The sequence below is a fragment of the Alexandromys fortis genome, unplaced genomic scaffold (assembly GCF_014885135.2).
Source record: "Alexandromys fortis isolate MF-2015 unplaced genomic scaffold, M_Fortis_MF-2015_v1.1 scaffold_26, whole genome shotgun sequence".
Taxonomy (NCBI): domain Eukaryota; kingdom Metazoa; phylum Chordata; class Mammalia; order Rodentia; family Cricetidae; genus Alexandromys; species Alexandromys fortis.
The window spans coordinates 2,570,046-2,586,853 of record NW_026067894.1 but is presented as its reverse complement, the minus strand read 5'-3'; the positions used below and the strand labels follow the sequence as shown (position 1 = coordinate 2,586,853).

The window sequence follows — 16,808 nt, the reverse complement described above, 5'->3', positions numbered from 1 at the left end:
CCTCCTGAGTGCTGGGATTAAAGTCTCGCACCACTACTGCCAGCTTTTAAATTTTACTGAAAAGATTTTCAAAGGACTTATTTTATGTGCATGAATGTTTTGTCTGTATATATGTGTGTATGCCATTTTCATGACCTATGCCCTCAGATCAGAAGGCATCAGATCCCTTGGAATTGGACTTAGAATGGTTGTGGGTGCTGAGAACTGAACCTGGGCCCTCTGAAAGAGCCATTTCTTCAGCTCCCTGAAAATTGATTTTTCTTGACAGGCACTGTTGGCTCACACTTTTAATCCCAGCACTTGGGAGGCAGAGGCAGGTGGATCTCTGGTTTGAGGCCAGCCTGGTCTACAGATTGAGTTCTAGGACAACTGGGCCTACATAGTGAAACCCTGTCTTGAAAAAAAAATGTTTTTATTTATGTATGACGTGTCCCACTAGGAACTCTAGGTCCAGGGGAAGGGCAGAAGAGGATGTTAGATTCCCTGGAGCTAGAGTTACTGGTGAGTATAGATGTTGGGAATTCAATCTGGGGTCTCTGGAAGAGCAGCTTGTACTAAGTGCTGAACTCTCTCTCTAGTGCCTTCGATTTGAAGTTCTCAGATACTTCCCTAGCCTCTCAGGCTTAAAAGACATTACTTTTCAGTTTTAATTCTTAAAATATTACTCGTCAGTAGTTCCTATCTTATTTTTCAGGTCAGAATATTGATGAAACTTGTGCTTCATCTAAACTGCTTTTCAGTGTTTGATATCTAAATGTATATTTTTGAGACAGAGTTGCTATTTAGATCAGACTGGCCTTGAATTTATGTTAATCTTCTGCCTCCCCAGCATTGCCACTACAAAGCATTTTAAAAAGATTTATGAGCATATGTGTGTTTGGGGGGGGGGGGGTTACGTGCACGTGGGAATGCAGATTCCTATAGAGTCCAGGAGAGGGCATCAGATCCCCTGGAACTGGAATCTTAGGGAGCAGCTAGACCTGGGTGCTGAGAATGGAATTCTGCTAAGCCTTGTCTTCAGCCCCTCAATTCTAAATTTAGAACACAGATGTTATCCCAGGTCTTTGAGACAATACAAGAACAAATCTCCACTACGGAAATGTGTTTGAAAAGGAAGATGTTTATTCCTAGTGCCTTCTTGTTACCCAAAAGTCAGAAATATTTGACTTGCCTTTACTTCCAATGACCAGATGTGGCTTAGCACACCTATAATTTCTCAGTATTTGGGAGGTTGAAAGAAGAGTGTTGTGTTTTAGGCCAGCCTGGGCTACAGCGGAACGCCCGAAAAAAATAACCCCTCACCTTCGGGGTTATAAACCGACGTGGAGACCCACACCTGTAATTCCACCGGAGGTGGAGATAAAGGATTGCTCAGGTCCGAGGCCAACCTGTACTAAATAGGGAGCCCATGGCTCCGGAGGTAAAGCTAGCAGTCTGGAGCCTCAGGGAAGAAGGCTGCGACCACATTTCAAAAGATCAACAACCTCTTCTCATGATTATTACCGAAGGGTCCCAAACACACAAGCGCTAGAACGGCTGCTCGTGTGGTACACTGGGCAGAGGAAGCGGTTAACAGCGAGCAGGCTTTGGTCTCTTGTCGTCCCTGACCGGCCCAGGATGGCGCCATTCCGCCTGCTCGCACATTTCTTCCGAATGCAAGTCGCAAAACTCATTTTTTTCTTAAACTGGAAACCATATTTCCCCTTAGAACAGCGCCCGCGCAGTAGTTGATGCTCCTGCGAGCATGCGCAGTGGTGCCCGCTCTTCTAGCGCACGCGCACAGGGCATCTCTCCCAGGGCTCCCCCTGAAGCGCTCAGTGCTGCGCAGGCGCATTGCCTCGGGTCTTGCCCTGAGAAGTCAGAGGTGGCACAGCACCTTACGTTTTTGTTGCGCGACCCGCGGCGCCCTGTCTGACGCGCACGATCGCGTCACTTCCGCCCCCTCCCGGGAGGCGGCGCTGGGCCGGTGGCAAGCCCCCGGAGGGAGCCGCAGTAGTACGACGGAAGATGGCGACGAGCGGCGGCGACGAGGCGGCGGCAGCGGCTCCAGTGCCCGGAGCCCCGGCGACCGGGCAGGACACGACCCCGGGCTGGGAGGTGGCGGTGCGGCCCCTACTGTCCGCGTCCTACTCCGCCTTTGAGATGAAGGAGTTGCCGCAGCTGGTGGCCTCAGTCATCGAGAGGTACCGGGCGGCGGCGCCGACGGGCAGCACGGTGGGGGGGGAGGGGAGAACCTGCGGGGTCGTGAGTCCCTGCTGCCCCGCAGCCTCCCGCCGGGAATCCACCCCACGCATTCGGGGCTGCCGGGCGCTGAAGACTCGAGCTCCCAGGTTTCCTCCCGTGGCTAGCATAAACCATTCCTGACTCGATTTCCCCTCCAGAGCAAAAGTTTTATGGCTGCCCTTGCTGGAGGGCGTGGCCTCCAGCATTTGCGAACTGGTTTTTGAGGTGCAAGGTGCTTCTTGGCGGGTGTCTCCGGGCTGCCCCTCTGTGTTGAGGTCAGGGCGTGGATGAGTTTGCATTTCTCCCTGCCAGCGGAGCCCGAGATTTACTTTGGAGATCTACCACATAGTTTAATAACGGGCTTTCTTTGGTGCTCTGATCACTGGGGGGCACGTGCTGTTTCTGTGACTGAAGCCTCTAGTTATCACTGAATACTTTAGTTTTACTTTGCATCTCTCGTACTTTACACCGTGACTGCGTGTGTCAGAGAGCCGAGTCCTTCTCTTTCTCAATAAAATACGTTCATTCTCTTATGGGACTGCTCGTTGTCTTGCTGTTATATGCTACTACCTTTTTATACAGATCGTCGGATTGCAGGAGTCGTATTTCTTCATGGCAAGGGGGCGATCTTAGTATCTGCCTTTTCTGTGATGAGTTTAATAGTAGACTCAAGCTTTTAAAGCCCGTTTGCTTACTTTCGTTTTCCTAACCAAACCTTGCGCGGTAACTCCCTGAAATTGCTAAGCGGGTCATTTTAGCTTGTTGGTCAACAGAGTATATCTAAATGTTATTTGGAAAGTTAGAAACCGCTGTGTGTTACTCAAGAGAGGCTCATGGTTTGACGCATTAATTATCACAGTTATTGTCAGAATTGTCACAGTAATGGTGATGCTTTGGATGAAGGTTCCTTAACAATTTATAATAAAACAGTGATTGAGTCTGCTAACTTAAGATTTAACAGGTAGAATTTCTTACTTAACTATGTTTAATAATGTTCTGAAGTTGTAAACAAGTACCAAAAAGTATTACTCTCAAATTATGTAGCCTCTTTTTATTTTACTGGTCTTTCTTTTTTTAAAAATCCATGTGTACGTGTATATCCTGTGTATGTGGATGCCATTGGAGGCAAGAAGAGGTCTCCAGATTCCCTGGAGATGGCGTTATGGGCAGTTATGAGCCACCTGACGCTGGTGCTGGGCCCTGAGCTTGGGTCCTGGAAGAGCAGGAAGTGCTCTTAACCACTGGGCCATCTCTCTACCCCCAACCTACTATTTTATAATCTAATCGAATTATTTTTATGTGTGTGTGCTAATGGAGACCACAGGACAAGTTTTAGGAGTTGATTCTCTTCTTCCATCTTGGTTTCCAGGGATTGAACTCAGGTTTCCAGATATGGATGCTAGACATTCTTCCCCATCTCCAGCCAACCATGCAGACTCCTATTTTACTGTCTTAAGTGTTTAAATCACCACTATTTTCCTGAATCATACTCACCACTTACAATCAACAATGTTCGCTTCCTGTTAGAGGATTTTCTTTTGTATTTATGGGTGTGAACTGAGTTTGTAATGCCATTTGTTGGCATTCATGTATATCCCATATGCGTGGTCCTTGCCTTTTAAACTTAGAGCAGCCCCTTGCAACTTGCTGAATCCAAACACGGAACTAGATTTGAACTTTGCTAAGTGCTAGTTACCCTTCTACATTCTTCATCATCTGAGAGAACCAAGAACTGTGTTTGTAGACATGAAAAAACCTCTTTATGGTGTTAGGAAAAGTGGTGTGTATTTAGTAATACTGAGTTTTATTGGAAGTCAGGAGTTTTGAACTCCATGTTCTGGTTTTTATAGCTTAGTGAAGTTTGAAGTCCTGTTCTGTCTTCTTGGGAGAAATTAGATCGTACAAAAAGAGTTAAACCTCATAAGTTCCTTATGCTATAAAACAGTGTTGTGTTGAGGGTAGAGCACAATCAGTGGCCTTTGCTGAAGGCTCAGGTAGTAACTGCAGGTCTGTGGGCTGTGTGGACAGTTCACTTCTGCCATCTTAGACGAAGGCAGCCATGTGTGATATTATCCAATTTTGACCAAACGTGATGTGTTTAACTTCTTACAGGCCTTAAATGTACACATCACATCCAGACATTAAAAGATAATAAATCCACTCACCTGGTCAACTACCTGGGCCCGAGTTTGCTGACCTCTGTCTTAGAGCACACTAATTATACCCTGTTAACCAATTTCTCAAATGTTTTCTTTCCAGAAAAATGCAGTAAGGGACTCAGGAATGTGGAACCATTTGTTGCCTAGGGCTTTAGGCCACTGAGTATAGTTCAGCCCAGGTTTCTGCTGGGGTGGGCATTGTTTCTGGCTGTCGTAGGTTTAGGGGCCAAGTTTGCTGTTGTGCTTGTGGGACGACTGTTGCCTTGTTTCTCCCATGTTTACAGCTGGTCTCCTTTCCCCCTTGCCTCCAGGAACCCCCTGTTTTTCTGTGGCAGTGTGCTGGCCTCTGCATCCTTTTTTGATGTTCTGGCTTCGTCACTGCAGTCCTTATTCCCTGTCTGGCAGCCGTTCCCTCTTTGATTGCCTCTTGTGGAGCTGCTAGGGCTGATATTGGCCCTGAGAGATTCCTCTCAATGTCTCCATTTTATCTCTTGTCTCAAGTTAAGCTTTATAATTGGAATTGACCTTTTGAGGACAGAATACATTGAAAACTCTTAGGGTCTGATCTTAACTGTGTGATCAAATTGCTTGATGTTAAGATGATGCTGTGAAACAAAGGGCAGTAGATTAGCATGGACGAACTATACTGGGTACCCTCAAAAGTGTCCTTAGATCTTTGAAAGAAAGTGATATCTTAGTTTATTTAGTTGAGTGCAGGTGGCTTCTGTTGTCCATAGCCTGCAGGTCTTTTAGTACAGACTGAAAATCTCTTAAGTGTTGAGTGCAGCCCTCTGTGTTCTGTGGCCAAGAGCATTTCTTTCAGAACTCTATCAGACATGGTTGGGAGCATAGCTGATATTGAGTATACATAGATTAAAAAAAACAACCACCCCTCCCCTCCAGTGTCTCTGGCTTCTTTCATTATAAGCATCTTGAAAAACAAATTTGTCTTCCAGGTATTTCTTGGAATTTAGAACAGAGCTGCTACCTGGGGCAGGGAGGCTGTTAGAACACTCTATCAGGTAGTGCAGATCCTTCCTGGAAGTCTTGGAGAGAGACAGTGCTGCACTGACTGGTGTCTTTTGTCTTTATGTGCTAGTGTGACATAGTTGACAGTTGAGCCACAGGAGGGAGAACCCATCACCAAAAGAGTGTGCTTGGAGGGTAGTCCTGGTGTCTCATTGGCACAGTCACCACGCGTCAGTCAAGCACAGAAGAAAAATTGGTCAGAAAACTCACAGTTCTTGGGTTAAATGAATAGCTGTATGTGTAGCTATCTGCCTGTGTGTACACTAGTGAATGCACTTGTGTATGTGTGTGTTTGTGTGCGCATCCTGAAGTAATGTGAAAGAAATAACTCGATGGATTTTGTGTGCAGAAGTTGAAGTTGCTAAGGGGTAGGGAATTGTTGCACTTCCACAGTCTATGAAAGAGACTTACAGTGTGTTATCTAAGGGGAAAGTGGAGGGAACCCTAGTCTTTTGTTATGTCCCTCCTCAGATCCCCCACTCTTTCTAAAATAAGCTAGATATTTCCAGATGCTAGCTAGTTCTTTCTTCTTCCTTCCTTCCTTTTTTTTTTTTTTTTTAATAACATCAGATATATTCTCTGTCTTGGCTGCCTTCTGTTCTTCTCTTTCCACTGACTAGGACAGAAAACCCTCATCGTCTTTGTCTAACAATATAGGTGCAGTGGACACATTGCAAAGTTTGTTAGTGGTGGGTGCTTCAAGAAAGCTGACATGCCTTCAAGGCTCACCACTTTCCTTGTGATGTCTGTGCTCGGTTTCCTTGCTCTCTCTCCCACTGACCCTTCTGCCCTTTGTTCCTCTTTGGTTTTAGCATCTGCTGGGATCTCTGTGTTTATAGGTTTTCTGGGCGAATGGGTGACAATAAATTGTTATTTGGTGACATTTCTCCAAAAGCAAGAGATAGAATTATACCTATTTTTCTTTCTAGCCTTTTAAAAGGTCTTATTCCCGACCTTATCCCTAGCTACCCTAAGCATATTATTTTTATTTAAAAAATTATTGTGTGTGCATGTATGTATGTGGCACTTGTGCTCTGGCACACATTTGGAAGTCAGAGGACAACTTGTATGTGGATTCCTGGGATCAGACTCAGGTTGCCAGGCTTTTTGTAGCAAGTGCCCTTAACCACTGAGCTGTCTTGCTAGTCTACCATAAACAAATTGTAAGTGGAGCTGAATATAGTGCCATCTTTTTCTTTACCAATACCTATCTTCCTCCCTAAGATACATATTTGTTGCATTTTTGGAGTAAGGTTGCTGTATATTTGTAAGAGAGGGGGTTGAATTTCTGATATATCATAGTGGCATCTGTATGGCCCTGGGGTAAGACAGACAGACAGACAGACAGACAGACAGACAGACACACAGCTAGGAATGTATGTAGCTCACTTAAGAACATCCACGTAGCCCTGGGTTCAAATCCCCAGCAGTACCCAAATCAGACTTGTTTTCTGCCTGGCAACATATACTTGGCACATGCCTGTAATTCCAGCACCTGGGAAGTGGAGGCAGAAGGAGCAGACATTCGGTGTCATTCATTCTCAGATATTTATTGAGTTCCATGCCAGCCAGGGGTAATTTAGACCAGTGGTCCTCAGCCCATGGGTTGCGACCCTTTGGGTTATTAAAGGACCCTTTCAGAGGGGTTGCCTACGACCGTCAGAAGACATAGATATGTAAATTATGATTCATAACAGTAGAAAAATTACAGTAATAAGGTAGCAACAAAAAAAAACTTTATGGTTGGAGGTCACACAGTGTGAGGAACTGTATCAAAGGGTTGCAGCATTAGGAAGGTTGAGAACCACTGCATTATTAGATAATGTCTCAAAAAACCAAAGAGGGGACAGGAACAGCAACCACTCACCAGCTCTAACTCCACACCTCTGACTGAGCCAGGCAACTAAATAAGTTTACTTATTCCAGTGGGTGCATGTGTGTTTATCTGTTAATAACTTCATTTTATTACCAGAATGGGAATGAACGTGCAGAATAATTTCATCCTTGGAGTGGGTAGTTTTTCTCTAAGACTTGGTAAACTTGTTAGCTGAAAAGAGTGGAGGTAAACAGATCTGAACTTTTCAAACTAACAGCAAAGGACAGTGAGTCAGCAGACTACATGGAATTGAGAGTAGGAACACTCTAGAAGCCAGAAGGGCCGGGCGGTGGTGGCGCATGCACGCCTTTAATCCCAGCACAATGGGAGGCAGAGGCAGGCGGATCTCTGCCAGCCTGGTCTATAAGAGCTAGTTCAGGACAGGCACCAAAGCTACAGAGAAACCTTGTCTCAAAAAACTGAAAAAAGAAAAAAGAAGAAGCAGCCGGAAGGTAGACAAGAGAATTCAAGTGTGTTGGTGAATGGAAGGGTGTAGTGTGGAGCCTCAGAGAGGGAGCTAGCTACTTGGAGCTAGCTTTCTGTTTCCCTTGTCTTTACATACCATGATAAACAGAGGAGTGTGACTCTATGATCAGGAAGGTCCGGGCTCACCCTAGGTGCTCCAGGACTACTCTTCTTATAAGGGTCTAATCTTTGCTACACGCTGATTTTAATCCTCAGACAGCAAAGCACTCGCAGTGCCAGACTACAGAGAGTGTTTTGAAGTGATCCGTCACTGACGTTGGCACTTTCCAAACACAGACCTGGCATTTCAGCTCTTGTATTCATTTGGCAGGAAGATAAGCCTGCTGGTGAATGGATCAACTCTGTTTACATTTCTCTTGCTGGGTGGATACTTTTTGCTAGGGATTAATTCACTGAGGAAACAGATTTAACCATCTCTCTGCTCTTTGCATCTAATAAGATACATTTTGTTCTTTTCTTTGCCTGCCTTAGTTCATGGTTTGTGCCTTAGCTTCTCATTTGATAAAGTGACTTAAATGTATCTAGCCTTTAGAGTGCGTTGGGCTCCATATATTCGCAGAAGAGGACAATTCCTGAGCTAAACGCAGTGATGAGGTTTGAAAAGGGACAAGCTATTCTGTTGCCACCTAGTGTTAGCCTCCTTGAAGGGGACTTGGAGGAGGCTGTTGCTCAGGCACTGGGTGTTGGCTTTAGGGGACTTCTTGCTGTGAGCTGTTGATTTTTTTCTTCCAAGTCCCTGCGCTCTGTGTTGTAGTTGGTCTTCAGAATGGATTACTTTCATCTGCTTCTGTTGCTAATATTGTGAGTGCCCTAGCCTGACCTCTTTTGATCGTCAACAATTAAGGTGTTTTCTAATGGGTAATATAGAATAAATTGGTAATGTAATTTGGGCTGTGTGTGTATGTTCTAATGCTAGGGGTCAGGGTTTTGCTATTGCCATAGCCTCAGCCTTCTGTTATATTTTCACTTGTGTCTCCTTACTTCTGTTTTGTGTGTGCTTGTGGGGAGTGTTGGGGATTGAACACATGGCCCCATACGTTCTTCTACTGAGTCACATCTCCAGCTTCCTTTTAACTCTATTTCTGAGACAGGGTTTCACTATGTAGACGTGACTGGTCTAGAGCTTGCTATATAGATCAGACTGGCCTCTGCTCACAGAAATCTGCTTGCCTCTGTTTCCTGATGCTGGGATTAAAGATGGGCTCTGTCACGCCCTGCTCCAACTCCCCCCCCCCTTAAACAATTTTTGAATTGATAAATTGTTTCTTGCCAGGTGATAGTGACACATGCATTTAATCCCAGCACTTGGGGAGGCAGAGGCAGGTGGCTCTCTGTGAGGTCATTCTGGTCTACAGAGTGAGTTCCAGGGCAGCCAGGGATGTACAGAGAAACCATGTTTCAAAAAAAGAAAAAAAGAAAAAGAAAATATTTTTTCTTCATTAGCCTCTTCTTACTAAGTCTGATTTCTTAAACTGGATATTCTCTAAGCTTTTTTGTTGTTTGTTTTTATGGTGCTGAGGCCTTGTGTCCCAGCACCATCCCCAGCCCACACATTGAATATAGGAATAAGTAGCCATTTCCTTTACTTCCTACCAAGTAGGTTGCTGAAAGGACAGAATAAGGCAATTCTTAGAGGGATGTGGGGCACGTGATGGGTATGGATTGTTGGTGACATTGTCTTCCTTGCAGTGAGTCAGAAATCCTGCACCACGAGAAGCAGTATGAGCCATTCTACTCATCCTTTGTTGCACTGTCCACACACTACATCACCACGGTCTGTAGCCTCAGTGAGTATGCCTGCCCTGTTACCCGGTGAGGGCTTGTGGGGTGGGGGTGGGGGGTAGTCTCTCCTTGAACGCTTAGCTAATGAAGTTTTGTTTGAGCAACTCCCAGGCTGTTCAGCTGTGAATGGGAGCAGCTGTTGATATTCCCACTTTCCTACCCCAGGAAGGAGTGCAGAGACCTTTCCTGGGCCTGCCACAGGATCTGGAAAAGTGCTGGCTTTGTCACCTGCCTCATAGCCATGAAGCCAGGCCCATTTTTCTTCTTAATCAAAAGAACTTTAAAAAAAAAAGTTTTCTGTCATTTCCATTTTATGTTATTCTGTGCTTGCTTTCCCTGTTTATTTTATTTTTTTAGGTTTATTTTTATTTTTAATTATGTGTATGAGTGCATGTCCTTCTGTGGGGATGTGCACGAGTGCAATTGTTCTTGAAGGTCAGAAGAGGGTGTTGGAACCTCTGCAATTGGAGTTACAGGTGTTTGTGAGCTGCCTGTTAGGAGTGTTGGGAATCAAACTTGGGTCCTCTGCAAGAGCACCACAATTGTTCACTGCTAAGCTGTCTCTCCAGCCTCTTCTTATATATAATATTAGTGCTGCCTGGATGCACACAGGTGTGGATCCATTCACTGGAGCCTGCCGGAGGCCACCCCCCTAAAGAAAAAAATGACTCTCCTTCATCATTTATCAGTAATCCTTCAGATGGGACCTGTTAGCCCCTCCCCCATTCCTTTCTGTATTCATTGATGAGACTTATGGCCCAGGCTGGCTTAGAGCTCACCAGGCAGCCCAAGCTGGCCTTGAACTGGCCTGGAGTCACAGCATTGTTAAACTCATATATACATGTACCTGCTAGCGAACTGATTTATTGAGGGCGATGCTGGTAGGCATGACTGGGTTAGTGCCCCTAGGAGGCTTCTGCTCCCTGGATTTTGTGTGAACATGAATCTCTTGTGTTCTTTGGTATGGGAAGAGATTTGACCTTTGTTCCTTATTTGCAATTACTGCCCTTGCAGAGGTCCAGGTTTAGTTACCAGCATCCATGTGGTAGCTCACAATCATACCTAACTTCAGTTCCAGGGTGGGTTTGACACCATTTTCTGTCCTCCACGGGCGTTAGGCATGTACATGATGCATATACATATGTACAGGCAAAACACTCCAAAACAAAATAAATAAGCCTAAAAATATGCTGGGATGGTATTTCCCTTACAAAGCGGCCTAAGTATTAGATGAGCTGACACATTTGAAGTGCAGGAAGTGTGGTGTGTTTCTTGTTAAAGTCATCTTAATATCTACTAAATACTAGTTAGCTTTTGTCATCCGGGGAGATTGCTGCTAAGAATGCAGAACCTGTGAGCTCAGTGCTTGTTCTGCTGCTGTGTTGCATGTGAGGCTGACCTGTTGCCAATTAAGTGACTGTTTTTGCTTTCTCAGTTCCCCGGAACCAGCTTCAGTCGGTGGCAGCGGCCTGTAAAGTCCTCATTGAGTTTTCTCTCCTTCGTCTGGAGAACCCGGACGAGGCATGTGCTGTGTCCCAGGTGAGAGGAGAGGGTCCATTTGTGGCCCTTATTTTAAAACCAGCTGTAAGTATGGGAACTGGATGAATGGTGTCAGACTAAGGTGGGTAAACCTTTTCTGAGGTTGATCAGATAGTTGTTTGTGGGCCATACTGTGTCTCTTACAGCTTGCCAGCAGTCTATGCTGCAAACACAGGAGTGGAAATGAATATGCTATATCCTGCTAGCTGTAGACAGGCTAGAGTCTCCCAAGGATGGAAAGTTTCTGTATGTGTAAGCAGGTAGCAGTGAAAAGGGTGTGCTGTTTGACAAGTTGGCAGGCTTGGAAGAAAAGGGACCAGGTCTTACCACACTCTGGCTATGGCTGATTGTTGCCATGCAGGAATGGAGGCATCAAGCTAGCCTGTTGTAGATAATTGAGACTCATAAGGAATCTAAGTTTGTTTTAAGGCCTTCTGTTTTTACAAAAGTTAGCCACAGCTGTAGTTGAAAACAGAAAACAGTTATACAATCTGTGAGAATAAGACATTTGCAAACTGATTAGCTCTCAATGACCTCAGTTTGAGATCTCTGCCTGTGTATTTTTCACTGAAGTTATGTTTTTTTCTCTCCTCCCCCTTCTGGGGGCCCCCAGGACTGTGGTACATTCCCAGCCCTTCACACGGCAATTATTTGTGTGCACCTAACTCAGACCCTGCACTAGTTAGACTCCCCAAAGTACAGAATCGTCTAAAAGACATGTGGCTATGTTTTGTTTTCAGAAACACTTGATTCTGCTGATCAAAGGCCTGTGCACTGGCTGTAGCCGACTAGACAGAACAGAAATTATCACCTTCACAGCAATGATGAAGTCCGCCAAGCTTCCACAAACAGTGAAGACGCTTTCAGATGGTTTGTGCCTGACACCCCTACTTACATGACCCCCTCTGTGGCCACTGTTGCCTTCTGTTGGCATTCTCCTCATCTTTCCCCCGCTTTTCGTTTCTGAATTTTGTAGTGGAAGATCAGAAAGAGCTGGCGTCTCCAGTAAGCCCTGAGCTAAGGCAGAAGGAGGTACAGATGAATTTTTTGAACCAGCTCACCTCAGTTTTTAACCCTAGAACCGTACCATCTCCTCCCATTAGTCCACAGGCTCTGGTGAGTTCTTTACCCAAATATCCTCATTTTCATGGAATATGTTAAGATGATAGAACTGAGAAAAGATTATATTTTACTTAAAAGATACAGCCCCATTCCCCCTCCCCCCCTAAAAAAGGCCAGTGGGTGGTGGCATACCCCTTTAACCCCAGCACTTGGGAGGCAGAGGTAGGGGGTTCTCTGAGTTTGAGGTCAGTCTGGTCTACAGAGCAAGTTCCAGGTCATCCAGGGCTGCACAAAGAAACCCTATCTTGAAAACAAAACAAGATACAGTATACCATTTTGATCAGGAAGGGAGCATACAGGTGATGATAGAACCATAAAACTTTATTGTCTGGTGACCTTGTAGACATCTTGGTTTGTGTAAGTTTACTCAGGTACTTGTCCAATGACAGAATCATGCAATGAGGCATTTCTTAGACTATATTCCCACCGTTAAGTGACGGGCTTTGGTGGAAGAATATACAAAACAAATCATACCAAATGATTTGCCTCTCCTCTTCCTTTGTGTGGTTTGGACCGTTTGCGGGTCATTCTCTTGTGCTTTCCTCAGTGTGAATGCCACAGAAACATGTGCAGATTTCCTCACAAGGCTCCACTCTGGTGAAAACATACAGTTCATGAGCTGTTTATGTCTCAACTTCGCTTGTATTTTCTCCTGGGTCAGCAGTTTCTCACTTGTAGCTGAATGTCCAAGCATTTCCAAGGAGCAGCCTTGTTGTACCCAGCAGGGTCCCTGGCAGCAGGCAAGTGGTCATGCTAGGGCTTGTGTTTCTCTTCAGGTGGAAGGAGAAAATGATGAGCAGCCATCCACAGATCAAGCCTCTGCTGTCAAGACCAAGAACGTGTTCATAGCTCAGAATGTGGCTAGCCTTCAAGAGCTTGGTAGGAGCCCGTCTACTGTTAGAAAGCTGATCTATATGCTTACGCAAACATCTTGCCTGTGCTTCTTCCATGTGGAGAAGAACCAGGCTTCAGACAGAAGCCCATATTGGACAGTGTGTCTTTTTGTTAATCCAGGTGGCTCAGAGAAGCTGCTCCGAGTGTGCCTGAACCTGCCGTATTTCCTGCGCTACATCAATCGGTTCCAGGATGCAGTGGTAGCCAATTCCTTCTTCATCATGCCTGCAACAGTAGCTGATGCCACTGCTGTTCGCAATGGGTAAGTTGCTCCTTGACCTTGTACTTCATTCTAATCCTAAGGGATAGAGCTGGCTCGTCTTTACCCTTGCTGGTTTTCTTTATTAGACTATAGAAGCAAGGTCCTAGGACTGTTGCTGATCCTCCTCTGTTGTGTTCCAGTTTTCACTCACTAGTGATTGATGTAACCATGGCCTTGGATACCCTTTCTCTACCTGTGTTGGAACCCCTCAATCCTTCACGTCTGCAAGATGTGACAGTTCTCAGCCTCAGCTGTCTGTACGCGGGTAAGAAGTTATGTCTGCTATAATTTTCTTTAGTCAAACATGGATTTGATTTGAAGAAGTCATAAAAACCCTGAGAACTCCATTCTGAGACTATCTAATATCACATGTAAGGCCAAGGGAAACCGTTACGGGCATTGCAGTGACCCTGCTGTTTAACTGCTGGCCTCAATGTGTGTGTGTGTGAACGTGTGTGAATGTGTGTGAACGTGTGCATGTACAGGTGTGTGTGTCTGTGCACATATGTGTGAGTGCATGTGGAGACCAGAGATCAACTTTGGGTGTTGTTCTTTAGTGGCTGTCCACCTTCTTTTTATTTTTTATTTTTTTAATTAATTTATTTATTTCCACCTTCTTTTTTGAGACAGGGTCTCTTTTTTTTAAACTTTTTTTTTTTTTTTTTTGAATTTTTTCGAGACAGGGTTTCTCTGTAGTTTTTGGTTCCTGTCCTGGAACCATCTCTTGTAGACCAGGCTGGCCTTGAACTCAGTCCGCCTGCCTCTGCTCCTGAGTGCTGGGATTAAAGGTGTGCGCCACCACCCTCAAGCTTTAAACATTTTTTTAAATTGATATTTATTGAGCTCTACATTTTTCTCTGTTTCCCTCCCTTCTCTCCCCTCCCCTCTCTTCCCCTCTTTAATCCTCCCTCAAGGTTCCCATGCTCCCAATTTACTCAGGAGATCTGAGACAGGGTCTCTTACTGACTGAGAGCTCACCAAATAGGCTGGTCATCAAATCTCTGGGAGCCACCTGTTGACCTCCTCATTGCTGAGATTACAAGCATGCCCCACTTATGCCTGGCTTTTTAAAATGGGTTCAAGGGCTGGAACTCAGCTCACAAGGAACAATGGAGAACAGAGGGCTAAGTGGAATAACATAAAGCAGAATGCAAGGGTACAGATCAAGGAGAGGTTGAGTCTTGCTGTGAGATTGATTTGAGGATAGCTTCTTGGGAAAGCTGGCGCCTGTGTAGATGAAGAGTGTTCTTTGTGTTTTCATACAGCCCCTTTCCTACTGTTAATCAGGTTCCTTCAGAAGTGGAGCCTGACAGCTGGTGGTGTGAGTGTGTGTTCATTCCTGTGCACTTGCTGTTGGTGAGCACATTGTAGAGGCCAGTCAGTGTCAGGTGTCTTCCTTTTTTGCTCTCTGCTTACTTATTTATTTACTTATTTATTGGTTTTCCCAGGCAGGGTTTCCTCTCTGCACCATGTTCATATCTGGTGCATGGATCTCCTAGAACTGGAGTTACAGGCAATTATGAGCAACACTTGGGTGCTGGGTATTGAACCTGAGTTCTCTGGAGGAACAGCCAGTGCTTTTAACCATTAAACCATTTCTCCAGTCCCCTATCTTTTTTTTTTTTTTGTCCCCTCAAAAATTTAGATTTATTCATTTATTATTTATGTGTATGTGTGTCTCCCGAGTGCTGGAAATAACGTGCACTGGCACACCTGGCCTTAGATTTTCTTTTAAAGGTGTTTGGAATGAGCAGGCACTACACAGTTTTCACATGCTTCCTTTGAGACTCATGGTACCCTACTGATAATCCATCCATTTGTTGTCACCAGTAAGCCACTATTGACATAGGTGTGTAGCACGAATTCTAATCGGTCTTAATAATAAAAACCCAGAGTCAGATATTAGGGGCCTAGAGCTGAAAGATCAGAGAAGCAGAGCAGCCAGCCCCTAGTTCTTACCTTTACAAAATCCTCAGACTGAATGGGGTATCCTGTCTGTACAAGTCCTCAGACTGAATGCTCAGACTAACTGCAGTGAGCTCCTGTCTCTTCCCACCTTATATTCCTCTCTCCGCCCAGCCATATCCCTTCCTCTCTCCACCTCCCAAGTACTGGGATTAAATGTATGAGCCAGCATTGCCTGGCTCTGTTTCTCTTTTAGACTAGATCAATCTTGCGTAGCCCAGTTAAGCCTTGAACTCACAAAGATCCATCTGCCTTTGCCTCCCGAGTGCTGGGATTAAAGGTGTGCACCACCACTGCCTTGCCTTTATCGCTAACTAGTGGCTGATTTCCAAGCAAGCCTTATTTGTTAGATCACAAATAAAATATGGCCACACATGTGAACTAATCCATAGTTCTATGTGTGTGTGTTTGGGGGTTGTATGAGTATGTTCCTATGTGTGCACACAGGTGTGCTCATCTGAGCCTGTGTCTTTAGGGGCTTGAGGTTATAATAATCAAGTGTGTCTTCCTCTATCTTTTTGTATATTTTTTGAGATAGCATCTCCCAGTAAACCCAGAACTCCTTGTTTGCATAAACAAGGCCAGTGAACTCCCAGGATCTTTCTGTCTCCATCTTCCCTAGTTTTGGGGTTACAGACATGCACTGTGTGCCAGGTTTCTATGGGTGTTGGGGATCTTTATTCAGGTCCTCATTCTTGCATAGCCAGGGTTGGCCCAACCGAGCTATCTCCTACTCTCCGTAGGCCTCTTTTTGTGTGGTGTGATTCTGGATTTTCATAAATGTATAATATCATGTTTTACTGTTATCACAGCAAGCAGAATAGTCACTGCCCCAGATATCCCCTCTGCTGCTCCTTTTATCTTGTATTCCTCCCCACCCTTCACTAACCATTGGACTTCTTACTGTCCCTGTAGTGTTAGCCTTTCAGAATGTTGTGTCATCAGTGTCGTATAGGTTGGAGCCTTTTCACACTGGCTTCTTTTACTTAGCAGCGGCCGTGAAGGTTCTTCCATGGCCTTTCTGTGTAGTGCATCCAATTTAGAGAGAGGGAAGGAGGGAGGGAAGAAGGTAGGTTGAGAGAGAGAGATACGTTGGGGATTAAATCTATGACCTCACTCATGCTAGGCTTAAGTGTTATACTTTTGAGTTTATACATGCAACCTTCTTTTTATTTTTTGAGACATGGCAGCCAAGTTGCCTATGCTGGCCTTGAATTCACTCTGTAACCCAGGCATGACTTGAGCCTCAGACTCCTGCATGTTGTGGTTATAAGTGTGTACAACCATGCCTGGCTTTGTCTGTTCATCTTGAAGGATATCTTGCTTGATTCCATTTGTTGGTGGTTACAAATAGAGAGCGTTATTAAATGTTCATGTGCAGATTCCTGTGTGGTGTGGGGTTTTCTCATTTGGGTGAGTAGCTAGGAGCATGGCGGCTGGATTATGTGGCAGGACTGCATTTACACTCGAC

The 16,808-nt window shown here is 45.1% G+C and overlaps 1 protein-coding gene across 1 annotated transcript in view; it reads left to right on the top strand.

Annotated features, from left to right (window-relative positions):
- The first annotated feature begins 1,964 nt into the window (after positions 1-1,964).
- Positions 1,965-16,808, top strand: part of Ubr4 (ubiquitin protein ligase E3 component n-recognin 4) — a 111,442-nt gene continuing 96,598 nt past the window's right edge. Inside the window, exons 1-8 of the mRNA XM_050152447.1 lie at positions 1,965-2,183; positions 9,463-9,560; positions 10,991-11,094; positions 11,835-11,964; positions 12,071-12,210; positions 12,993-13,095; positions 13,231-13,372; positions 13,513-13,637. Of these exons, the coding sequence (XP_050008404.1) occupies positions 2,008-2,183; positions 9,463-9,560; positions 10,991-11,094; positions 11,835-11,964; positions 12,071-12,210; positions 12,993-13,095; positions 13,231-13,372; positions 13,513-13,637 (1,018 nt within the window). The 5' untranslated portion in view covers positions 1,965-2,007. The remainder of the gene's footprint in view (positions 2,184-9,462; positions 9,561-10,990; positions 11,095-11,834; positions 11,965-12,070; positions 12,211-12,992; positions 13,096-13,230; positions 13,373-13,512; positions 13,638-16,808) is intronic.